The sequence below is a fragment of the Nymphalis io genome, chromosome 14 (genome assembly GCF_905147045.1).
Source record: "Nymphalis io chromosome 14, ilAglIoxx1.1, whole genome shotgun sequence".
NCBI lineage: Eukaryota > Metazoa > Arthropoda > Insecta > Lepidoptera > Nymphalidae > Nymphalis > Nymphalis io.
The window spans coordinates 3785242-3812836 of NC_065901.1; the positions used below are offsets into that span (position 1 = coordinate 3785242).

The following is a 27595-nucleotide window of genomic DNA, read 5'->3' on the forward strand; positions in this document are numbered from 1 at the left end:
CTTTGTTTAAAAATATATATTAAAAGATAAGAATAGATTATTGTAATCAATAAGTCAATGAAACATATTATGTATACTACTATATTTTACCTAGTACTATTATAACTTTTATTTTATATTAAAATTAATAAACATCATAAGCATTTGTGATAATAAAAACATAAATGATAAAAATGTTAGATTTTATCGTAAATTATCGATAAATCATTCAAATAAAATTTATCGCAAAGTTTTTTGTATTCTAAACATTTGTACAAGTTTTATACAAATCCTATCATGTTGCAGTAGTCGCCCAAACTAATTAAACGCCTAATGAGATTAAAAAACTAATATCTAATGATTTAAAGATAGGATAGTGCAATCGCAAGAATTAAAATAAACTTTAAACATCACCGACGAAAGCAAAGTATCAGTTTTATGATAAGAAGAGTTGATAAGAAAATTATAATATTTTTTTTGTGATAAATGTACATTTTAATCCTTTCTGTATAATTTCAAAAATACATTGATGATGAAAAAAAATGTAAATTAGAGTGAGGCAAGTGAGGCAGTCGCTACCTAGGTAAAATTTTAAATTGATTCCTAAAGAACCTGTATTGAGTATTAATAATTAATTAAACATGAAAAATATTCAACTTTTCAAAATATTTTTAAGGGCAGTAGACCCCTGTGTAAGCCCGTCTGGGTATGTTCCACTAATCAGATATTCTACCACCAACCAACAAAAGCGTGAGTCAGCCAGTATAGCTATAGGTACAAGAGACAACATCTTAGTTCCCAAGGTTGGTGGCCCATGGTGTAAGAAATGGTTAATATTCCTTACGTCACCATTGCCTACGGGTAGTGGTGATTACTTAAAGCAAAAAAAGACTAAAGGTCTTGCATAATTTTGTAATTGAATTACATTTTGCCATAAATATACGAAGGTGTTAAAATATTTTCATAAAAAAGGTATATAACTGATTATTTATTATTAATTATTGGCTTTAATATCCGTATTGCTGATGAAATACAAATAGCAAATAGACACCTGAGACCATCATGATAACTAATTTTGGATGAAAATTCAACTTAATTGTCAAAGACTGAAAGGTCAAAGTAAAATTGTCTTTATTTGTATGATGTTAAAGCAGACATTTCATTATTAAGATAAGAGATATCGTACGACCAAACAAGTAGACGTACAAAAAAGATGCGTCTAATGAGTTTGTTGGCGTAATTTCTTTGAATTGACATTGGCACCGAAAATATCAGACCACCGAACACGATGCTGCGATGCTATAAAAGCTTTAGCGAAGACTGGCCGTCCGATCTTAGTATCCTGCTAAAGTTCAAAATGTTTAAAATTTCGTTCATCAATAGTGAAACAACACCTTGGAGATAAATAACTTTTCCCGGCAGAATTTGTATTCAATGTAAAGTTATAAATAGTCAAAACCGATTCAAAAGACAATCAATTTCTTATTATTAAATTTTTCCAATTCATCAAAACTTAGCGAATACTGTCTTTGCTCTTTGGTGTTTCTAGCTAATTAAGTAGAATGTTAGAAAAATGGTCGCTTAGAATCGCTTTAGTTGGTACGCCAACCTATGAAACAGGTCAGTATATTTCTGTTTAAGCCAATACCTAACGGCAAAGCGACACTGAGAGCAACGACCGCTGCCAATCAGATGGCGAATTTGGCATTTGACCATCCATTAATAATCATATGAAACAAATAAAACTGAAAGTGTTAAATTGATTATAGTTCCATAAAATTTCGAAAACTTGATTTAAACTTATGAATGTTTATGTAAATCAAAATCACATCATAGTACAGGTACGGTGTCTGTTTCCTCAATTTGATATTATGACTGGTCGGCAATTACACAACCGGTAAGACATCAGGCGCAGAATCATAACCTTTTCGCTTGACAAAATTCCACTGTCGTTGAGATTCGAACCTACAATCCCAGGATCTGCTACTGTATAAGTTAACCAACGAATTTACGTACCGCTGATTCATCACGTAATGTACGTAATGTAATTCTTTGATTACGCTGACTGACTGACCTTAAGAATTGGACCTGTCACCGACTGATTACAACAATTGCATCGCGTAGTATATTCTCACACAAATTTCGTTTAATTAAAAAACATTTTTTAACAAAAAATAAAGGCGCTGGCTAGGTTCACCTAACTTCTACACTAAGCACACATACATCACAAGTCTTGTACGATTTTATTCAACATTCGTTAAAATTGTGGTATATAACAATTGCATAACAGTAATATTAAGAAAGTTATGACTGATTTCCGATAATTTCTTATTTAAAGCCTAATAGAACGCCTACCTTCCTAAAACAAATATATAAAAAAAATACGTCGACAGACTTTTGGTAGCTACAATTAACTTAGATTTTTGATACTATAAGCATTATTCAAGGTTAGTTCGTTTTTTATTACCAAATTAATTTACTTTTGGACTACTTGCGTAATAATCATATTACGAGACAAACTGTTTTAATGGGAAGTTCTAACAATGCACCTAGATTTTATGCTCCATTGTTTAAGAAAATGAAATTATTTCGGCGTCAAACAATAGATAATAATACTTAGATAAACAAATTAATACCGTAGTTGTACCCAGTCTATAATGACTTCACTGTGCGAACATGATAACTCAGCTAAGCAAACTGTTAAATTTACTTGAAAATAAAGAATAAATAATAACAGAAAAAAACCCTTTCCAAAATTAATAATTTTCTTTATAAAGTAAATTAATAATAAAAACGTTATTGCATAATCTTATGCTGTATACTATCTGCCTTACTAATCGCTGTTGTAGGAACAGCGAGTGAATAATTCGAAACAGATTTATCTATTTCTGCGATCAGCAATTTTATATTTGAAAGAAAATCAAGCACGGTTTAGCAATACGAGTATAACGTGTGTTGTAAGGAGATGCAAATATTATATAAATGACTAATAACAGCCAATATGTGTGAAAATAAAACTCAAACAGTTTAGTCAGTCAGATCGCCTCGCCTTGTACTTGTTTATAAGATTGCTTAACCTACCTTACCTTCTTTTTTAGATGAATATATTGTAAGCGCTATAAAATTTTGTTGATAGTGTGGATCACTTTCAAAATATTTTTATATTACTTATATACTAGCAAGCTAGTATGCGGAAGAACCCTGACAACGTGTACGGAAAATTCGTTTGAGTAATTTAGACTTTTTTTATAGTTTAGGTAGGCGGACGAGCATATGGGACCACCTGATGCTAAGTGGTCACCAACGCCCTGAAACATTGACATTGTAAGAAATTTTAACCACTGCTTACATCGCCAATGCGCCACCAACTTACACTGGCTCATTCACCCTTCAAACTGAAACACAACAAAACCAAGTACTGCTGTTTTGTTGCTGTAGAATATCTGACGAGTGGGTGGTACCAACCTAGACGAACTTGCACAAAACCCTACCACCAGATTAACAAATAAACTCACTTTCGCATTTGCAATATTAGGATAAGGGTAAAAAAAGCTAAGATTAGAAAGGTAAGACTGAACTGTATTGACTTACAAATAACCAATTCGGTAAAATATTTTATTTCCTTAATTAGTGCGTGTTTAGGAATACGAAATATGGTGCGCGGTCTACTTGGATTTACAGTTGTTTAAGTTTATTAAAGAAAATAGTTGCGAGCAGTCCACCTTAATACATAATAAAAATATCTTATCTAGAACATAACCTACGTTTATCAAAATGCAAAGGATTTTATGAAGAATGAATATAAAATAAATAAAGAAAAATATCTAATCAGTGATAACGAAACAAGCATTTAATTAAAAACAATTGTCTACTTTTATTTGTTACATTTATTTGTGATTATAACCAAAGTGATTATAGTAAACGTAAATATATATGATATATAATACGTAATAAAAATAAAAGTAGGCTGCGGTATATATACTCAATATATATTCATCATTTATGAAATGAATATAATATAAACATGTGTCCTCATTACGTAACAAAATAAGACTAATTTCTGTGAAATGCACTCAATAAACGAACAATCTAGCGGAATACGAAACGAAGCGACCGTCTCATTTCGTTTCAAGTGACCAAACATTGGCCTTAATAAGAGTGTTCAAGTTAATAAATAATACAAAACCAGCCAATCATATTCAATGCTTCTTCATTTTGCGAGCGCTGAAAATAAATCTTTAATAAAATATATGTTTAGTGTTTCACATTGTTCTCACACTCATCACTCATCAATACTCATTCAATTCTGACAGAATATCAGTATTTGTAAAAAGACATCTCTAGAAAAATGAGTTTATTTGTATGGGACTTAGAGTTTGTTGTTTTTTAAAGATAATATTTATACCGCTTACTGCCTTTACCTATAACTTATTATTTTTTTGATTTGTCAAAGTCAAGTCAAAATCTTTAGTAAATATCGAAGTTACGCTCAATTCTTATTGATTGTCAAAACCGGTTCAGAAATAAACACCCAGACCTGAGAAGAACCGACAAAAAATATTCAGCGCTTGAACAACACACACATAACAATTATGTATTTAACAATAATAATAAAATTATATTTTTACTAGCTTCCACCCGTGTGTGAGAGGAGGAAGGAAGATTTTAAGTAGCCTATGTGTTTAGTCAGGGTAAAGCTATCTCGATTCCAAATTTCATCCATATTGAGTGTAAGAATAACAAAGATCCATATATCTCCACAAACTTTCACGTTTATAATTTTAATAGGATTTGAAACTAATATTATAGTCATATGTCACTACGTACATATTATAAAACGCGTCTGTCTGATTGTCAGTATGTTTGATTGAACGCGATCAACTCAAACACTAATAAACGGTTTTTACCAAAGGACGAAGTGATTCATGACAAAGGTTTACGTATATAAATGATAATTGATTCAGGTTTTGTGTAAATTAGCCAAAATATATTAGTTATAGTTTTTTTTTTTATATAGAATAGGAAGGCGGCCGAGCATGTGGGCCACCTGATGGTAAGTGGTCACCAAACGCCCTTAGACATGGGCATTGTAAGAAATGTTAACCATCGCTTACATCACCAATGCGCCACCAACCTTGGGAACTAAGATGTTATGTCCCTTGTGCCCGTAATTACACTGGCTCACTCACCCTTCAAACCGGAACACAACAATAGCAAGTACTGCTGTTTTGCGGTAGAATATCTGATGAGCGGGTGGTACCTACCCAGACGAGCTTGCACAAAGCTCTACCACCAGTGAAGTTTATATTAGGTATAGTATAATATAAAAGTCACTAGAGAAATGAGTTACCACAATATTGTAGTAGAATGTTGTTTTAGCATTTGTAAGTTGAGATCAGCGGTTTTTATTTTTTTATGGTTATTTTTTTTCTAACCTAAACCAAAACAAAGGTAAAATGATTGCATTTTTATATTATTGTGAATAACTCTGTTTAGATCATTACTTAAAACAAAAGAGATTCTTGTGAACAATTAAATGTATTCGTATCCGGGAAGTAATTAAATGACATTTCACGTTTTATTTACATAAATAAAACTAAAAAAAACCACGCACTAATTCACGGAACTATACTCACTTTCCTATGTAACCCTAAGCCCTCGAAACCTACTAACAGTGCTATATTATATAAGTACTGCACGCCCTTTGCTTTTTGTACATAACATTTGTATGTTATGGTTAGAGGGACGGGCAAATGGGCCACCTGATGTTAAATAGTCACTACTGCCCATAAACAATGGCGATGTAAGCAATATTAACCATTCTTTACATCGCCAATGCGCCACCAACCTTGGGAACGCAGACGTATATGTGTATACCCTTGTGCCTGTAGTTACACTGACCCACTGATCCTACAAACCGGAAGGCAAAAATACTAAGTATTACTGTTTAGCGGTAGAATATCTGTTAAGTGGGTGGTACCTACCTATATGGGCTTGTACAAAGCCCTACCAACTAGTAAAGTAAAATTAGGATACCGTGTTGCAAATTATTCCGGGCTTATAATAATTCAACTTGCCTGATCCATATTATAAAATTCTAATAGCACTTTAAAATTATAAGGTATATATATATATATATATATATATACATATATTTTGATAAGGAAGGATACTGTGTAGCAAATTGTATCCGGTTTATAATTAATTAATTTATCTTGGAATTGTATTTGTATTAAAATTAAATTTTACTCAAACTCCACTGGCTGTAACACTCTAAATATAAAAGTTGAACACTATGAGTCAACACGTTTTTCTACGAGTTCTAATTTATTACAAACAACAGTTTAAATATTATTTTATTATGTTGATTACACTTAAAACAGAGAACAAGTTGATGAAGTAATTATATTAAGACCTACGTTTGCATATTATCGCATAATCTTGCAATCCGTGTTGAAATTTCAAAGTTTACATAGACTGAGTAAATATGGTGTGATTCTGGTGTACGCTTACGTGGAATAGGAAGCACATCAAAGTCATTAATTAGGGACATTTTAAAAACCATCAAAAATTAACTAATGTTTAAAGTTTAAACTATCATAAGAATTGCCTTCAAATACGGACTATTATTACACTTTCTTGGTTTTTAGAAATAAATTAAAATATTACTGTTTTTTTTTTCGAAATAGAGTTAAATGAAACTCTTATGCTGCGGAGTTTTAGCATTTAAGAGAACAATCTAGATTTAAAAAATAAGGACAATATTAGTGTGCGAAATAAACAAAAAACGCCTCATTCATTAGAACAATTAAAAAATAATGTCAATTAATTGGTTACTACTTACCAACTGGATTAAATATGTATTTCGTGAAAGAGTAACAAAGATTCATCCATCCATTCCACTGTATATAGAACATTTTTTTAACTATTCTGTACAAAACGATAACATTGTTATTGTCTAGCCCAAGGTAATGAATTCTTCAAAATTAGTAACTAATATTGTACTACAAAAAATATACCTTAATATAAATACCAGTTTCCGCCCGCGGCTTCGCCTACGCGTGATGTGTTAGGTTAATACCTTACGTCCTTCTCAATACCCCAGTGTGTGTATGCACAATTTCATGATGATCGGTTGAGTAGCTATGACGTAAGAGGGTAAAAAATGAATGAACAAATTAAAAAATTCACTTTCGTATTTATAATGTTAGTAGTAAAGATACAAAAATAGCGATTTGGTGTTAAATGCTTGTCACCCTACATCAGTTTTCTACGATATGCTGAGTGCGCCATTTGACGTCCTAATTACAAATACATTGCAAAAAGCAACATTGATCAGTCTTGTCTATTTATAAAACGTATCGACAATAGTTAAACACAAATCAGTATAAATATATAATTTTCATATTATATATATATATATATTATGTTTAGTTTAACTTAAACTACAATATTCACTTTTGCGAGTGAATGTTACGAATTTAAGTTAAAATTTAATGATCAATCAACAAAAAGGTATAACAATTTTAGATTTCTTTTTAAAAATATGATATCAACACAAATATTGATTTCATGTCTTAGAACGTTTTGCATTCTAATTTGCGACGTTAATCACAATAACTTCATAATAAGTTGATATTTGGTTTAAATTTCAAACGACCTTTATAAAGGCATATAGATGCGTTTAAAATTACTTAATTAATTACAAAATGATGGGTCTACCTGAAACCAGGCACTAGACACCCAACGACAGTGCCATTCCACATCATTTGTGTTCTTATGCATTATTTAAATGTTTAAGAAAAGACTAATGATAATAGATGATGCACTATGTGCATAGCACAGGGTATATAGAAAGTTAAGCGTGCAAAGGTGGCCTTTTATCACTATAGATATCTATTCAAAGCTTCGATCAACAATACTATTAGTAATATTGCTGAACGAAGATTCAAAGCAATCTTTGTAACAGAAACTAAAGGACGGGTATTTTAAGTTTAGAATTTAGACATTAAGAAAATAATGAAACAAGAAAGTATTATAACATAGAGTGGGTTTTAATTCTTTGTCACAACATTCCCCCATCTTTAACCATAAAAGTGGTTATTGTGCGTGAACAAGATATGTTTAATAGGCTGACATTTTCTACACGCCTCGGTAGTTTATAGTTTTATAACCAACGCAACAAGCTGTAAGCATAGCAAGTTTTATTAGGATAATCGCTGTCTCGGTTTGTTAAATGTATCAAAAAAATATATACCCTTAAAATTTATTTTTTAAAACATATCGGAATCTGAAATTAAAATTTATAATATTTTGCAGTGGAATTTTAATTGAATTTAAATGACAGCTTTTGTTTTTTGTCAAAACGAAATCCGGGATACGCCTTCTCATTAAATTCTCCATACTATAGTTTATGACTTGTTATTTTGGTAACGTACTCACTTAAAACTCAACGGTTAAAAGGAACGGTCACATACATATTTCAAGGTTGCCGGTTTACCCTTCGAGTTTGACTATTATTATTTTATAATAGGGTGACCGAAAACACATTTGCAAGTTCAAAGTTTGGCAGAGTTTTTATTTGACTAAATTGAAGATATTATAGTGCATAAGTTTGCAAGCAAAAACAGTGCACATTTAATTCCTTCACTCTTATAATACGATTAGACGACCATCCGATACGACTGGAGAGTTCAAGCGCTTTACATGCTGTCCGAGGAAAGAATGTGTAAATACAACCTACTTCTACAATCCAGGATGCCAAAAACTTCTTGAGAGATAAAACTAATAACTTTTTTATTAGGCAGAATCGGGATTGGAGCACTGGACTATGGGATCAGAGTTACTACAATTTTATTTGTGAAAATACACATACATTAGGCAACATGATAACAGGTTGTGTTTTGTTTTATGTACAATAACGTCTGATAAGTTGTCCATCATGTGCAATAGATGTCCATGTCCTATGAAATAATTCCTACTTGCTATCTACTACGGGCAAATTACTCTTTTGAGGTTTGCAATTTATAATGTGGTCAGTAACACTTCTTCACCATACAAGCACTCTCTACACTTATTTATCTATATCATATAGAAAATTATTGTTCTTGGTTTTTAACGACACTTGGCTACAATGGATATCTATGGCTTCATACAATTCGGCCTACATTTTCTAAGTTATAATATTATATAACAACAGTCAATAACATAATTATGTATATTTATAATATGATATTAATTATAAACTAACAATTTTCGGTTCGCTATATCTCTAGGTCATATTTCTAGGTCAATGCTCTATAGAATTTAATGTGTGGATATTTCGAAAACATGCAAGATAGATGACCATTTTGCCTTGACTTGGACGTTCAATTTTTTACGCCGCAAAAGACCTTACCTCAACCCAATCCTAAGAAAAAGGTATATACATTAGACTAGACATAAAAACAACAAAATGGTGCTTTACAAGATCACTTTGTTGTTATTATAAAACTAATGGATTCCGTAAAAAAATTAACACACATGAAGATAGTAATCTAAAATGCTATTGATTGCAACCAACCTTAATAACATTTTAAAACCTTTAATCAAAATTTAACAAATCACGTTCGAAAGAGCCAAAGTAGAACATAAAAATCCATCAAGTTTTCGTTTATTGTATGTAGATGAATTTATGCAAGGCGAACGGGTATCAAGGCCATTGTCAATAAAGTGGGATCACCATATCACAGGATCAAAATCAGGACAAAAACGATAAATTCAATGTATTTCTATAAACGCTAAGTAAAATAGTCCTCTTTACTTACCAATATATATTGCCATATATTGCGTGCTAAGTTAAGAGTAAAGATGAAATAATGGATTAAATAAATCACATTTTAAGTTAATGTTTTTTTTGCTAATTCATACATACATACATTACATGATAGAATATTTCTGAGGTTTATTGAAATATTTGTAATAAAACAACGCAATCATTTTTTTTTTGAAGAAACGATTGTTTATATGGATTTTATTTTAATTCATATTACAAATAATAATAATTTATCAGTTCAAAATCCATGATTTCTTTTTGTTTTTTTTTTTTTAAGCTGGATTCGATAGACAAAATCGGGTCCTAAGAAAATTGAATGGTTGGCAATCCTAAAATAGAGACAGGAAATACGATTATTTAGATAAGAACAATTTGTGTTTCCTTTTTGGACCTCCATTACCGACGTACCTACTCAATACTAATTCCACATAGCGTAGCCTGGTTAAGACATTCATAAATGATTTTTACTTCTACAAAATGATAAACGAATCTAAAAACAACTCCAATAAGTGCAAGTTACAAGTTAAATAAATGTTAATATTTCTTATTATTTTATTTAATCAATTAATCTCCTATATTACAAAATCATGTAATATAGTGTTACTATTACTATTTTAGTATTAATTTGTTTGTGACATTCCAATTGCTTACGCGTTGACAAAATATCCGCAAGTATAGAAACTATCATTATAATGTGTTCAATTAGTTGTACGGAATGAGCTTACAATTCAGTTGCAATGTTTGTGTCACATCTAATAAGTGAAGTTAAATAAGTCCTTTTATTTGGTATATATAAGTGAAAAATAAAAGTGATATAATAGATTTACGATATTAAAAATACAAAATATTTAATTTCATTCAATCTATACAGTTTTACTGTACTATATTGATTTTTTTTATTATTTACACTATATATTTATCGAGTTTATACTCGGCACAAAAACGCTGCAACACACTGACAAACAGGCACAAAAGTGATCCTATAAAGACATTGTTTTTTCAATCTTATAACACCCTACCACGTACCAGTAATGTTTCATTAAAATCTTAATATAAAAGAGGTACGTAATTAAACTTAGCATAAATTAAATTAATAAGTGTTATTTAGGTGATTACTAATGACTTACCTTGTCTGGGGTCATGTTACGTTTTAAAACATAAAAACATGCAATGTCAACTTGACACGAGTTTTAGATCAAATTGCACATAGAATTCATAATTTCTAAACATAAATAAATTAATAATTGTCTTTACATGATTTCTTTTGTTTATTTTAAATGTAGACTAGTCAATGGCCTCTGTGTACAATATCTGAAAATTTACATTATTTTATATTTTTTTTAATTTATTTTAGTGGGCCACTTTTTATTAGTCCCTTTTATCTATTAGACACTGGTATATTTTGGCACCGTACGAAATATGAAACACCTCTTATATCGTCAATGTGTCATCAACTACGGAACCTAAGATGCTATGTCACATGTGCCTATAATTACACTGACTCACTGACCATGTAAACTGGCCCACAGGAATACAAAGAATTTGATTTGATTTTAATTGGCATTACTATTGAAAATTGATGACTATCAAATTTTAAGAAAATATTAGAAAAAATACACTTTACCAATATACCTAACTGTTATATTAAAAACATGAAAAGTACCGAAAATCGAAATTAGAATTTATTATTTAATTGAGATGGTAATAAAATAATTACAGATAAAAAATATAAAACATTTTAAAGCCACACTGATTGATTTCTTGGAATGTATTCGTTATCAAATAATTCGTAAACTAATGTTAATGTCAATGGTCTTATCCCCAAGGGCAATTTTGATTCATGTCCGCCGATTTTTAACAATACTTTTCAAGGAATTTATTAAAATAATTGTATGTAAAAAAGCATGCAACTTAGAATATATAAAAAATCTAATTTATCGCAAAACGTACACATAAAATATACAATTTAACATTTGAGTTAAAACGTTTAAAAACAATTTTCCTAGACAAAAATACCTTGTCTATGGTTTCATATTAAAACACCTATATTTAGGTACATTATATACTGCAATGCTTAATAAAATTATCTAACTACATTATAGATTTTTCAAATAATGAATACTATTAAAAACAGAATTATATATTCTCTGAATCATTATCTTTTACTCGTAATTACTTAATCAAACCCAATTCTGGTAAAAATATTTAAATCGAATGTTAGAACTACAATATAAATAAACGCTTACTATCGCATGTGTACCATATATTTACAGACCGTAAATGTTCTATTGCTGGGTAAATATCCCCTTTTAAGGAAAAGGTCTAAGCTTTTGGAGCTTATTCCACCACATAGTGGTACCTACTTATCTGTATTTGAATCCGCGGTCTGACGGAAACTTCACATGTTCAATTTACATTTAAGGCTCTCACAAGAATTATTAGTTATATTATTAAAGTCTGCGTGCATTAAAGATCACGAAAATTGCACGTTTCGAAAGAATTTCTCACATAATTATGTGTATCCAGATCTGGAGCAACGTAGGGTAATACGCTCATACTCGTAGTCTATTTCAATCGAAGAAGGAGTGAAGATAAACAAACCTCAAATTTACATATTCCATGCGATGTGCTAATAGTGTTCTTCTAAAAGGGGGACCGGAAAATGTCGTTTCTGCGCATGTCGGTAATTGATTGTTATTTATCGGCATTTGTAATCAGGAGTTCCTGATTAGTAATTCTTTATTTATAATAAAATTATGTTCCAGTTAACTACTTACCTATGTCTTATATCTACTTTAGTTTTACTTCCAAACTTCCGATAACAACTTCGCCGACATTCAAAATGCCATTTTATCACGAATTTATAATGTATATAATAGTCATAATGTACATAATAGGCATAAAGGTATATAATAGTCTGATCAAGATCTCGAACAATGATATAATGTCAATTTAATGTCAAAGTTGTTTATTTGTCTTCAATGTTTTTGTGATTGAAATAATAAGTTATATTTTTTCTATAAAAGGAGGGAATTTAGAGCTTGTTAAATAAAAAACTGATAATAAGCACGTTTTGATTAAATATTACTTGTTCCTGTTTTAACGGGATCTGGGCCAACGTATTCATCCCTATCACAGCCTTGAAAGTCATCTGACCAATACCTGCCGCTTTGATATAACCGCGCGTCGTTTCGCCGAAACTAACCATTTCGTATTTCTTTTAAAAATAAATGCTCATTTATCCTGCTCTTTCATATGAAATGCACAGCAATTTGAACTTTATGCCTAGAACTCAAAACAGACAATTATACTTCAATACAAATGAATTCAAAATGAATCCCATTGACGTCACAATACGCAAGAATTCTCAAGTGTTATTTCAAGAAAATATCCGGTATTGCGAAATAATTTTCAATAATGCTCTTTCAAATTTACTATACTTACTAATTATATTGATAAGAAAAAATCCAACACCCCTAAAATAATTTAAAAAAAGAACTTAATTTATTATGTTTAAATATTCTTTTACAGATGGTAAGTTTTGTATTAAACTGATTTTAAAAATTCTGTTACTTACTATAAAAAATATATATGATTTCTACGTAATTGCGATTTATTTCTATAAAAGAAAGACCAAGTAACGGAATTTCGTTAAAATATAATTTTTATTTTATTAAAATAAAATTTCTATTTACACATAGAGAACGGAACATAGAATAAATATATTACAGCAAATATTTTAACATTTCTCACAAATGTTTTAACACGACCATTATCTTATTCTCGTTAAATGCACTACGATAAATATTTACCGCGTTAATCCGTATTTTTTTAAAGAAATAAACGCAATGGAAACTTTTGTTTTAAGAAAACATTTTTTGAGTTCTTTTAGTAAGAATAAATTAGGTGTAGACTTACTACAATTAATGTCTTCCTAGAAATTTAATCTTCATTAGCATAACTTTGTTCTGTAAATATATATAAAATCAAGGTTTAAGTGAATTTATTTTTTAATTCATTTAATTTTCTTGTTTAGATTTAACAGGTGCGAGTTCTTAAAACCACAAACAGGAAACACGTTAAATAACAATTCAATTTTAAGAAGATTTAACATGCAGCAGCGGTTCAATCCATATTATATAGCTAATAATAAAACCGCAGTTTCACCTGTGTTAAATGTGGATTATATTATGTCCGTTTCATGATGATGTGAACTTGATTGTAGTTTGCAAGATTGCAGCTTTATGGTTACTGCTCCGCTTTTAGGGTCGTACCAAGAAGATACAGGTTACAATATTATAGGCAATCTCAATAAACAGGCTATATAAAACAAAAAAAATTAAGCCAGGCTGTTAGTTAGCAGTATAATAAGCGTGTTCAAGGATACAACATCAATTTCATAATATAAGTAGAGATATAAGAATGAAGCAGTTGGTTCGTATTACGATTAACCAGATAAAAAGGACTAACAGTTACATACTTTTGGCATTGACTGTCAAGTTAACTAACTTTGGGCACAAGCTTTACAGAACCGAATACCCACTTGTAGAGAAGTTTGTTGGTTATGTTTCAAAACATTTTTAAAATATAACTTTCTGTATGATCTTAAAAAACATAAGGTTGCTTATAAGTCTACTTTTTAAAACTTATCTTGTTTAATAATACTAAACAATTACCTTACATAAACCGGTCCGACACTTTAGAATGTACGCAAATTGTCATGTCAATATGTCTCAGGTTCCTAAAACTAGATCCGTTTAAAAAACGACAAATTGAAATTTTAAAGTTCAATATACTGAGTTTAAAATGACTCAGAGTCAATTTGATCGTGAACTAATTCTTGAAGTTCAGTGACCCGGCAGATGTAGGTGACGTGCCGTCCTCGACGACCGTGAAAACGATTCAGACTCCGAGATGCGTGATGTCCATGCAATTGTAATACCTATTTTCATTATGTTATAACACAGTATGGTACGGACTTTTTATATGTTCGATATAAATGGACGCAGTGACGTAGATAACCCTCTTTGCATAAAGATATACGCGAAATTATAACAATGGTCAATAATATTTGCTACATTAAGCTGCGTTTCCAAAAAAGTAAAATTGGCAATATTTGTGATGTCAAAACGTGTTGTGGCAAAAGTTTCTTTGATTTATTTAAGTTATCAACAATAATTGTTACAATATTGTACGATTGTTGGAGACCAAGTAAATGTTAAAAGTTACCAAACATAGAAAACTATTTGAATGGAAGAAGAAGGTATGATTGTGGGTCATTAAACTTCTTCTTGACCGTTTAAATATAATATTACCTATATTTAATAATGAATTTAATAATGCTAAAATATCGAGTAACAAACTATAGACTGCAACTACTAATAAAAATAACCGAGAAGAAATAAAGAGAAATATAACAATATTCCGATTGTGTAATAGCAATTATTTTCAGCTGCATACTAATTGTAGTAGGCACTAGGGCAAATAAGTAAAGTGGTCGCTCTAGAATAGCTAAATAAATTTCAAGGTTTTACTTACTTTTTTTAATTTATAAACCTCATATTTCATTTAGTTTTAGTATTATCTGACTAAATGTCAAATACAATCACGATTTAGCATTATGCTGACAATTGACGTCGATAAAGGGAACAAAGAGTCACAAGACGTAGGTACAGTTCATACAATATTGAAACATTTCACTTACTTATTTATAGTCAAAATAAACCAATTAATAAAAGAAAACAAAGAAGAACTGGTATCGAAATGTCAGAGGCTTTTTTAGAATAGGTAGGTGGACGAACCAATGGTCCACCTGATAGGAAGTGGTCACCACCGCCTATAGACATTGGCACTGAAAGAAATGTTAACCATCGCTTATATCGCCAATGTGCTACCAACCTTGGTAACTAAGACGTTATATCCATTGTGCCTGTAGTTACACTGGCTCATTTCGCCTTTAAACCTGAACACAAAAATACCAAGTACTGCTATTTTGCGGTAAAATATCTGATGAGTGGGTGATACCTACCCAGACGAGCTTGCACATAGTCCTACAAACAGATGGTCGTCACCAGGCGTAAATTAAATTAAGATATTTCTGTCAACTACTATTTTTTTTTTTTACAAATTTCAATATTTTTGTAGGCAAAATTTCATAGCCATGTCACACAAATGCCCATTTACAGTTTTACAACAAAAGCATAAATAGCATTGTTACCGGTTGTCGCTCAATTAATCGATTAAGATTCAATCAAGGGATTTCAAGAGTTTGACAATTAGCCTGTTGACGGCTACAGTCGTTATATTGTTATTCTACACATTCCACTTACATCTGCATTTAAAAAAGAAAAAGTCTATTATAATTACTCAATATAATTATAAAGATCAAAATATATCAATTAATTTTGATTGTTTTAATTCCTATTTGTCCACGCATTGAGAATATGTAAGAAATAAGTCCAATCGAAGGTATATTGTGGTACAGTTATAGGTGGTATTTCTATGTTTTAGTTCTTAATTATGATACTTATTTATCACTAGAAGTTTCACATGTATATCGTCATTCGCTTGCCTTTACTTCAGATCAGCACAGTGTATTTCTAGTACTATATAAAATAAGATTAACTGTCATATGCAAGCTATGTTACGATGTTTCCCCTCACCGCCGAATACGAAGTGAATTATTATAAGATAAATAACACATGAAAATTGTGTTTGTGATTAAGATTTGACGTGAAAAGTGTACGTGTTCTAAACACTGGATCATCTCGACTAATTTATATGAAGAAACTATAATAAAGGTAACAGCTGCATTACCAACAAAGAATCCATTACATAAAGCACGAGTTATTTTGTTCCTCAATATTCTTGCGTTATGTAAGTACTATGTAATATTATTACGATAAAATGATTCTCTCGATATATCTCTGTCTATTATTTATTCTAGAGCAAGCAGAACTAATTTAACGCAAACCAAGACTTTAAAGAAAAACACTTAACATGATAAGAATATATTAAGAATTTTTAAAAGTACTTTATTAAATTGAATTATCACGTATTTGGAGTAGGCAGTACGATATTTGCGAGAAAATTGATACAATCAGCCCGCATGGTGAATATCATACGATATAAATAACGTCCCAATTTTGTAAGCCGTTACCGTCATCCAAAGGTCTTTGCCCGGATCTATGATACTTTACACAAAATATTATTATAAGCAAAAGGTATTTAAAAGTTTGTTTTTTTTCGTTTAGGTAAAACATTGTTTACGAAATTAGTACATGCAGCGTTGATCGATACTTTAATATTTTAAAGGGAGCGAATTTTGTGAGTTTGTGTATTTATGCAGAATATAATATCCGTATAGTAGTATAGTACCGTTTGATAGATTATATATAATTTATATATATAGATAGATATATATAAATTACTTAGTCATAATGTTCGTCATCTAAGTCGGAAAAAGTCGTGCATCTTAAAAGCTTCCAAGGCTAGTACTACATTAGTACAGTAGTGGGATATTATCAGGCTGTACTACAGTTGCTGTAGTACAGCCTCATAATGTCCCACTACTGAGCTAAGGTCTCCACTCCATTTTGAGGAGAAGGTTTTGGAGCTTATTCCAAGGCATACTTTGCGTGAATTGTTAAAGTAGCACGAAAATAATGAAAAGTAGAATTATTCCTCATCAAATAAAATGTTCTAAAAAAGTCTATGATAGCATACCTCTATTTTCTAAGCAGATAACCTGCAGTATCTTTTTTATCATTTAAATTTTGATAAATAATAAAAAATATTTTTGAAGCTTTTTTACCCAAGTGTTGTAAGTATAAATAAACTAATATTTTCATTATCTTAACTATTCAATACATAACATATTTGTCCTTAACACTATATAATTTAAATTAATATCGAGTTGTCGCAAGATAAAAAAAACCGCGCAACAAACATCTACATCTATAATTGTCTTTATCAATACCAATATTATATAATATAATATTATACTAAGGGCGAGCGCGATTTTGTGAAGCAAAATAATTCAACATAATATTATATAATATACCAATTAATATTCAGAAAAAACTGTGTCCAAATCATTAAATAGCTCTATAAGCCGCCTGTTGAATTTAAATTCACAATATAGATTAATTAATTACCTAAATATCTGTAAATATAAATTGTTTGTATAAATATGTAAAGGTGCAAAAACCACGGAACGGTTCACCGGCGCGTTCAAGGCAAACCTGAACAAACAACTGAGATTAACTCACGTTCACAGGCTTCTGCGTTTTGTTATATAAGATAGATTTTGAATATCTCACCTGAAATAATGAAACGAAAACTTCGTTTAATTTTGCACCCGATAGTAAAAAGTAAGAGTTTAGCGATTATATTTTATATAAAGTCGTTTTAAAAACGTTGTAAATTATCGTCGTATACGTTGTTGATGATATAAAAGTAAAAAAAAAACAAGTAAATGTTCAGATTTTGTTTTAAACGTAATATTAAGTTTTAATTTATTTTTGCCGCCGTTACAAGCGATAATGATACGTTAGGTTACCGCTTATTAAATAAAATATAGAATAAACTTATTTGTCATCCTGCCCATCAAATATAATCTTTTAGAAAAATCATTTGCCATTAGTATATTGTTCAGAGTTTTTTTTAAATATATTACACATTTGCAATGACTAAGTCAATTAAATCTTCTTTTTTATTTTAAATCAGTCTTAAAGCACTTAAATTTATTTAAGCGCTTAAGTTTTATAATCGCTATGATTATTATGCCAACGTGACCGAAGCAATAGTTATTATGTTAATATAAATAAAAATTAATCGTTATAATATCCTCTTAAAACCAGACCAAAACATATATGTACTCTAATTAAAGTGCTATGGGACGACAATCCGCATAACCGGTGAAATGAAGTGGCAGAATGAACGACTTTAAGTCTTTCCGAGGCACGTGATTGTACAATGCCAGCTTACTAACTTCGGAATGTTATCAATAACATATTAATAATAAATAATAAGCTCCACCAGACCGATTTCGGCCACGGCGGCCTATCTCATAAGAGATTAGCCAACTGCGCAGGATATATTAGAGTGCACAAGTGTGTGCGCAAACACATGTGCACTCTCTATTCCTTAGCTCTCATAATCCGATGGGACGGCAATCCGACACAACCGGAAAGAGTTCAGGCGCAGGACCAACGGCTTTACGTGCTTTTCAAGGCACGAGAGTGTAAAACTACTTTCAACTTACAGACTCCGGGCTGCTACTAAGAATTCTAACAGAAAAACTTTTTACTTGCCTGACCTGGTAATTGAACCCCGGACCTCCGGGTCTGCTGCCTTACATCTAGTTAGTAGACCAACGAGGCAGAAACATATGTTCATATATCGTGAAATATTTAAACTTATTATATTTAAAACGAAATCTGAACATCAGCTTTTTTTAACTTTTATACATAAACTCGGGCCCCCGGGTATAAACAGCCTTATAAGCAAGGCAGTTAAACAGAATACGCATAATAAAACTAATTTTAAACTAGTCACGCAAGTTAATTTTAATTATTTCCTGGGAGTTTAATAGTCTGAATCTGTCTGCTATACATATTTAAATAATATAATTTCTGCTAAGAAACTGTCAAGTTTATATAGACACTGTTAAAAATGTGATATTTTACTATTTCTAGCAAGCCTAATCATAAAATTGTTACCATACATTAATTCTAACATTAGTAATTAAGCATATTAATTACACTTGTAAAAATAGCTCGCGACTTTGTTCGCAAGGATATTGGATATTATGTATAGGAAATTATAATTAAATTGAGATATTTATTTACAATCTCATTAAAACCATCAGAAAAACGCAACTTATATGTTAATTTAAGCTATAAAGACAACCATTCAATACAAACAATAAAAGCGTTTACCAAGTTTTTACGACATAAGCAATTATCAAATTATAATTATCAGCTTTTTATTTAATAAGTTGCCCAATAGATCAAGCCAAGGCGCCAATAATTTAAGTACTAATGTTATAGATTTACCTAGAGAAAAAAAAAAGTTAACTACACAGTTAGTATAGTTATATTACCTACTCGCAAATAAGTTTTTACCTGTGCTTTCGATTATTAAGATTTCCTGTTGATATGTTTTATTGTATAAAATGATATATGTATATACGTTGTGATGAAATTTCAGTGAACACATCACGTAAATTATTATGGATTTGATAAGTAACTTTAATGAGTTGAAATTATATTTGAGTTATAAAAATGATAATAAAAAGTCTAAGAATATATAATAGAAATGATATTTAAAAAAATACATAGACGTACATTGTATCGAAAATATCGTTTATATAAAAAATATTAAAAAATCTTATTATTAGGTACTTGTTAAATTTTTAATTTTGGACTTAAAAGGGATAGGGATAATTATAATTAAGTTGGTATTCTAATAAAGTTACCTACTTTAATTTTATTTTTATTTAAAAGAATGTGTATTTACATTATTTAAAAATAATATTATGTTTTATTTTATGCATGCTTAACTGTGTAAGCAAATAAGTTTAAGACATGGTTAAGTTCGGTTCCTATAAAAAAACCATTTAAATATGAGAATTTTGTTTTTTTTTTTTAATTATAATTCTTAATTCAAATATTCTATTTTAAAAATCAAAGGTATCTAAGAACTAAATAGCTCAATGAAATCGCAATTCCGTCTTCCACGTTATCTACGCGGGCGCCGAACGAGTTCAGATTTGGGTGCGATTATCTTATCAGTCCCCCATTTTGTGACGTCGTGCAAAGAATAACCGATATTGGATAGAGGTCAGCCTGCATAATTGTTGTATGAGTTTCTAAGTTTTCTTTATTTTAACTGCAAATTTATTTAGTTATGTGCATTTTATTTTGTATTTAAAAAATATGTACATCTTTTATTAGTAAAATAGATATCGTACCGTCATAAATATAAGTAAAATTGTAGTAAATCAGATTATTTGATTAATTATATGACTTTCATGCTAATTTAAATTTATTACTATTTCATCGTCTGTAAAAAGTTACTAAAATCAAAGGCAAATTGATAGTTTTTATGTTATTACCAAAATATTAGTGATAAAATTTTCAGTAATTAGGCAAACAAACATTTGTGAAATCAAAATTGTTTTTCAAAACGGTTACCGACATATATTGGTACTGCATATTTTTATACAGTGTTATTAAAATAGAAACTAAAGTTAACGACTTTCTGAGGAATTGCACAAAATTTGCCAGATTCATTGGAAACGTACCTTTACAACACATTTGCCGTATTGAAAATATCGTAAAGTTCCTCTTTAATCTGTAGTGCTTTTATTACTCAGCCGAATAATAATAGATAAGATTATGATTATCGTCAAAGATAAAATTTCTTTAGACTTCTCACTAGTGATAGGACAGTGCTGCCACTCGGCTTTGTGATCTACAATTTAAATTTATGTTAAAGAAATATTAATATAAACATAAAAGTACTATGTATGTTTCAATATTTATGTAATTTTATAAATATCTTTTAATTAAATCAAAGTCAGAAAAAGGCTAATTATTTATTGATTTGATTACAATTTACAGTAAATAATTAATTAGTAACTCACGTCTTAACTAGGTATCATCATGAAATTTTGTATACATGTAGTCGGGGGTACAGAAAAGGACACAGGGTCCTAACACCCCTCTCGACCCTCACATGCGGACGAAGCTGCAGGGGGAATTAGTAAGCGATAATTCCAGTCATAGCCAATGACCTTTATATTATATTTAAATCTTTTTAGCAACTAACTTCGTTATGTAATTTTTTGGCGTCATTTCCGTTCCACCGTAAAATTTTACTCTAAAAACGTCTAAGAAATATAACTTCAAAATTCTGCTGAGAATATCGGTTCTGTACTTTATCACACTCTGTGACACGTACATTCGCAATACTCTCCTTTGGAAACCGGTTTCGCTGGTGCGCAAGATTCTGCAGGATTTGAGCTTAATGTTAAATTTGAAAAGACATTGAACCTTACGTAACGGCAGTTAACATTGTTTCGTAAATATATTTCAACGACAAAAACATTAAATTGGTGTTTAATTCGGTAGCGATTTTGTAAAAGTTTAATAATTTCTTCCCTTCTTATTATATGTTTCATTATATGCTTTATGTTACTCAACGTATTATTTTATTATGTGAGCTTATTTGAAAGAACAATCATCCACATTAACCCTTACGGAACGTGACTTACGTTAATCTGGAATTACACGAGTTATTACACGAGTGAGAATTATACGAGTTGTTTTATTATAGAAAAAAGATATTTTTTCTATATGACGATAGTTTCGTTTGGAAGACTGTCCCGAGTTATTTACTATTGTGGTAACAAAACTGTTGACATAACACAATCAAAGATATTGAATTACTTCAGTTGTTTGGTATCCAGTGTGACAGATTCAATCGGTTACCTGATGGCGATATTGTGTCACAAAACAAAATCTATAAATGAAATAATGTTGCAATAAACATTTACTTGGTAATAGGACTTTGTACTGGTGGTAGAGCTTTGTGCAAGCTCGTCTGGGTAGGTACCACCCACTCATCAGATATTCTACCGCAAAACAGTAGTACTTGGTATTGTTGTGTTCTGGTTTGAAGGGTGAGTGAGCCAGTGTAATTACAGGCACAAGGGACATAACATCTTAGTTCCCAAGGTTGGTGGCGCATTGGTGATGTAAGCGATGGTTAACATTTCTTACAATGCCAATGTCTAAGGGCGTTTGGTGACCACATAGCATCAGGTGGCCTATATGCTCGTCCGCCTTCCTATTCTATAAAAAAAAATAACCCTTCTAGGTAAGTAATACCACTTATCACATATTCTACCGCCAAACAGCAATAATTAATATTGTTGTGTTCCGGTTGGGTGATCCAGTGCAACTAGTATAGATTATTATATTTGTTTTTTTGTTTTTAATACATATTCTATAGGTTATTCAGCGAATTGGCCAATGATGATTATTGGTAAGTGATTACCACCGCCCATAGACATCGGCACTGTAAGAAATATTAACCATCCGTTACATCGCCACTGTGCCACCAACCTTGGAAACTAAAATGTTATGGACCTGTAGTTACGGACCTAAGTATAACGATTTATAGGTTGTGTTAACCTTATAAACGTCGTTAATTTGTTCGTTAAATACTATAAACTCAAAAATAGTATGGTATTGACTGATACAAAATATTTGAGATCAAAAAAGCATTTTCGGATTTTTTATCAATAAAGTTATGAAACTTCCTTTTAAGGGAATGGCGAAAGTCATGAAGCCTTTTACTTTACTTTACTTTTATCTTTTAGTTGTTACAAATAATTTCAAACATTCAAAAAACCACTATAAAAACTCAGTTACCGATACCGTATTAAACTGAAACATTAATTTCTGTCATTGAAACGGTATATTCTGTTTTAATTAACTATAGCGGCTTTTTTAAATAAAATCTTTTTAACATGTGATATGTAGCTGACGGAATTACTTAATTGTGCCCACTTTCGTTTGCAATTACACGAGAAATCGTTGAAAGAAGCTGAGAGTAACGACGATGTAGACATACAAAATAGATAGCAATTCAAAATTAACAAATGTAAACATAGGATTATAAATATATTTTTGACTCGTTATTTTATAAATGTAATGTTATAGTTTTATTAACCGGGACCTTAAGAAATCTTGTAACTAGGTAAGCAGGTACAGGCTCTTATTTTATTTTTTCCATATATAGTAACGGCAATGTGTAAATATTCTATCCACCAACCCGCTCAAGAATAAGCTTTAAGCCTTATCCTTTAGATTAGTAAAGGCCTTTGCTCAGCACTGGGACATCACGGGTTAGTAGTTACTTATTCTTTTTTTAACTTATATTTAAATAAAATAGAAAACAGTAACACTGTGGAGATTTTGTTTATGTTTTCTGGTAATAATTATAATAACAACTATTTTTTTAAGCATAATATAATAATTATACCAGCTTATAATTTACTTTTTAAGAAAACAGACTTGTTAATATAATGAGAATCTTAACTTAAATAGATAAAGCCGACACAGGTTGTTAAAACGTTTTTTTACAATGGTACGAGAAATGTTACTAAAAGATTTGTTTATTTTCAATTCTCTATTGCCGATTCCCTGTGATGTATTCTTTACCTAACACACATTCGATTTATAAATTATGTTTTAAGCAATCTTCGCAGCTTTAAGCTCTACAGATTTGTTTGATCGGCCCCTCGAGGCTTTTTACACCTTATTTGAGCACTAAATTATAGTTTCCGATTTACTGTTAAGCAAAAAAAAGAAGCGAACAAAATGTTTATGCCTTCAAAGAACTCTTGATAATAATAATTATTATTATAAAAGGTATAACATAAAAAGGATTAAGCGATTACCTATACGTTTTGCATAATTAAATTGACTATATTTACCACTTAACAAAATTCTTAAAATGAAAACTTACATCGTAACTCCAGGTGCAAGACACCCCAGCAAATTTGGCTACACATCGACCCAGCTCGACGTCCTCGTGTGTCGTATAAAGGTGCTTCAGGCAATACTTGACATGAGGAGCGACTCGTCTCAATGTTTCTCGAGATATAAGCACTCCAGGTCCACCCATACAAAAGTTTTCATTATAATCTAATGCTAAAGCGTCTCTTTCAGAGCTTGTGCCTCTTCCCGCTTGCCCTATAAATTGAGGTTTTCTACTATCCACCGAACGTAAAAACTCTCCTAATTTATCTCCTCTAACATAAACGTCGTCATCCGCACGCATGAACCACTCAAACCTTTCACCATAGTGCTCGTACATGTATAGCAACATAAGAAAAGATTTCTTTTGAGGAGGATAGCTATCATCAACGCTGCGCAATGGAATAAGAGGTAGTCCCGGCGCCCGCGACACTTCCGAACTGAAAAAGGCAATCCGTCCAGGTAAATCTTGCGCCCAAGTATCAAAGACAGCCCTAGCCCTCGTAGTTAAATATTGTTCCGCTGTCATAACACCAACAAACACTAGGGTTCTGTTAGAATTGTAAATCGTTTCATCAGTTCTTAAATCTATAATTGATAAAGGGTCCGGAGCGACGTACAATTTTGCCGCATCTGGACATGCTTCAATAGAAGTCCTCGAAGATGTCCTTAAGCACAATTTCAAAAACACACCGAGCGTGACGCCGGCTACAACGCCAGCCACCAGATGCATCCACTTACTTCTTCGCGGCATCGTAATAGGACTACCTCAACAAACGCACCCACTGTTACCCGTCGTCCGCATGTGTGCATTCCAGGAATTTTAAGTTTTTATCCCTTTTTCGGCGGGGGTAGATATTAGCGGGCGGCTTCGAGCCGCTTATCACATGGCCGATACTATCGCGTCATGCGAAATCGAACGACACTATCACGGTGTCACGAGCTAAATATCGAATTTTGCAGATGTTATCGGCGGAGCGAGCGCGGTGAGTCGCGACGCGTGTCGAAATGCGACCCGTTCATTTTACACGGCGCTAAACGATGATACACGAAACCCGTTCAACTCGTGCGCCGCCCGCCGTGCAACTGCCAACTACTGCAACTGGACTGTCTCAAAACAAAACTCAAGCAGCGGTAATTCCGGCTGTCCGCGCAGACCGTAGCTAGCTATCTCACTTTCGCGCCCATGTGACCGTATTTAGCTCCTTATCTTAACTCATGTGTGCTGTATTCGAATGAACTTGTCCCATTCATCTTCGAACGATGACAAGAAATGATAGACAATTCGCTATTTATTTCAAAGCGAGCATTGTCTGGCAGGCGACTGGTGCTCTGGCGGAAATGTTTCACTACGCTATTAGTCAGGAACTATTCGGCTACGTCAAAGGCGAAGATCTCATAAATGCCAGTGGCGTGAGCAGACAAGCTATTTGCATAGGAGTAAATTACTCGCTTCCGACGTCTTTTAAAGATTATAAGAAAAAACACATAATTTTATGTAATTCATAATCCATCGATTTTATGAAGCATACAATATTGTTGCCATCAATTATACTAAATTGGCAATATTGCCGCATATAGCTTATTGAAACGTAATGTTTGTTATGATGGACATAGTTTCTCATAACACTTACACATAATATTACTAAAACTATTAATGTTTCATACACTTCTCCATCATAATTATACCTACCAAAAGAACGTGGTTACCTAATCGTTATTCAAATGTATTATTTAGTGCTAAAATTACCTGGAATTCAAAAAATATTATAGTATAAAGAATATAAATTGATAATAAGATTAGCTTTATGAGTTTACGATCGCCAGATAAATGGCAAAATCTAATTTGTTGAATAAAACTTCAAAAGACACTACTAAAAATAAATAGATAAAGTTAATTTAAAATAATTGTATTCAAAAATACAACTAATTTTAAAATTTACTATTGCCAGATAAGTAGAAAAAATAATTTAATGTTTAATAAAACTGCAAAATATACTAATAAAAAAATAAACTAATAAAAATAATAGATTAAGATTATTTGAAAGTTTTATTCAAAAATAAAATTTAAATATTTATTATTTTTTACAACAGAGCACAGTCTTCTTATACATTATTATATCATAACGTTATTGACTTAACGGCATTGACTTAAGTCTGAAATCGATATTTTCTCTGGTTATATTATAAAACATAGTATTGCATAAGTAGCATTGCTTATATTTATTACTTATAAAATGATAAAATAATTGTTTTATGCAGTTTAAATGTTCAATGGTCACGATAAAAAGCAATAAATTAAAAAAACAGTCTATAATTTTATTTAAAATAGGTTGGCAGAGTGACAAATCAGGAATTTGATGATAAGTAATCACCATAAGACATTGGCACTGTACAAAATATTAACCACCCCTTACATTGTTAATACCCACCACCAACTTTGTCAACTAAAAAATTATGTCTAAAGGTAATACTATACTTAAAATAGGTTAAAATTCTAGATAAACATTTTTGTTTAAAATAAAGCTATCCAGTATATATTTTTATTATTATAGCATTTCGGTACGTTTAATGAGCAAAAGTAAAGAATTTTTTAATTCAATGGAGATGAAACTCCACGGATATAAAAATCAAAGAAATAAGGCACATGTGTCGACGTCAAGCCGTCGGGGAGTCATTTGTTTGACAGATGGGATTACGCAAATAAGGGTACGTACAACAGTGGATACTGTTTTATTTATAAATATTTAGTTTAGATTTATTTTCGCTATCCAAACTTTACTCTATATTAATATTTATTGTTTTTAATTATATATTATAATTGTCAAACAAAAAAAAGAAATTATATTCTTATAACAAAAACATGTGAACATCATATCAAATGAAATAAAGTAGTTAGGTTTAAATACAATTAAAATAAAACTTCCTACGGGCCTATTCCATATTTGATATAATAAAAATATGATGGCAACCATAATCAAAGGTGCATATAGTACGGCTGAGTTACTTAGGAAGTCTATAAACTAGGCTTCATTTTAATTTGTAACATTAGGAGGGTCCGTTACAACAGGAAAACGGCGGACGTTACTATAAATTATTTGCAAAATTTAAAATTTCGAGTCTCGAATGACATCAATGTGCTTATGCCTTATATATGCTACATTCTTCTTTTAGGACGTCTCTTTTACTCATTAGCTGATTTCAAGATGTAACAAGAAAGAGAAAAATGAGTGTGGGATCGTTATTTTAC

General features: G+C 30.9%; 1 protein-coding gene across 1 annotated transcript in view; it reads right to left on the reverse strand.

Moving 5' to 3' along the window:
* The window catches only part of LOC126773337 (chondroitin sulfate synthase 1), a 48885-nt gene extending 23407 nt beyond the window's left edge, over window positions 1-25478 (reverse strand). Inside the window, exon 1 of the mRNA XM_050494200.1 lies at window positions 24335-25478. Within this exon, the coding sequence (XP_050350157.1) occupies window positions 24335-25099 (765 nt within the window). The 5' untranslated portion in view covers window positions 25100-25478. The remainder of the gene's footprint in view (window positions 1-24334) is intronic.
* Window positions 25479-27595: the final 2117 nt, after the last annotated feature.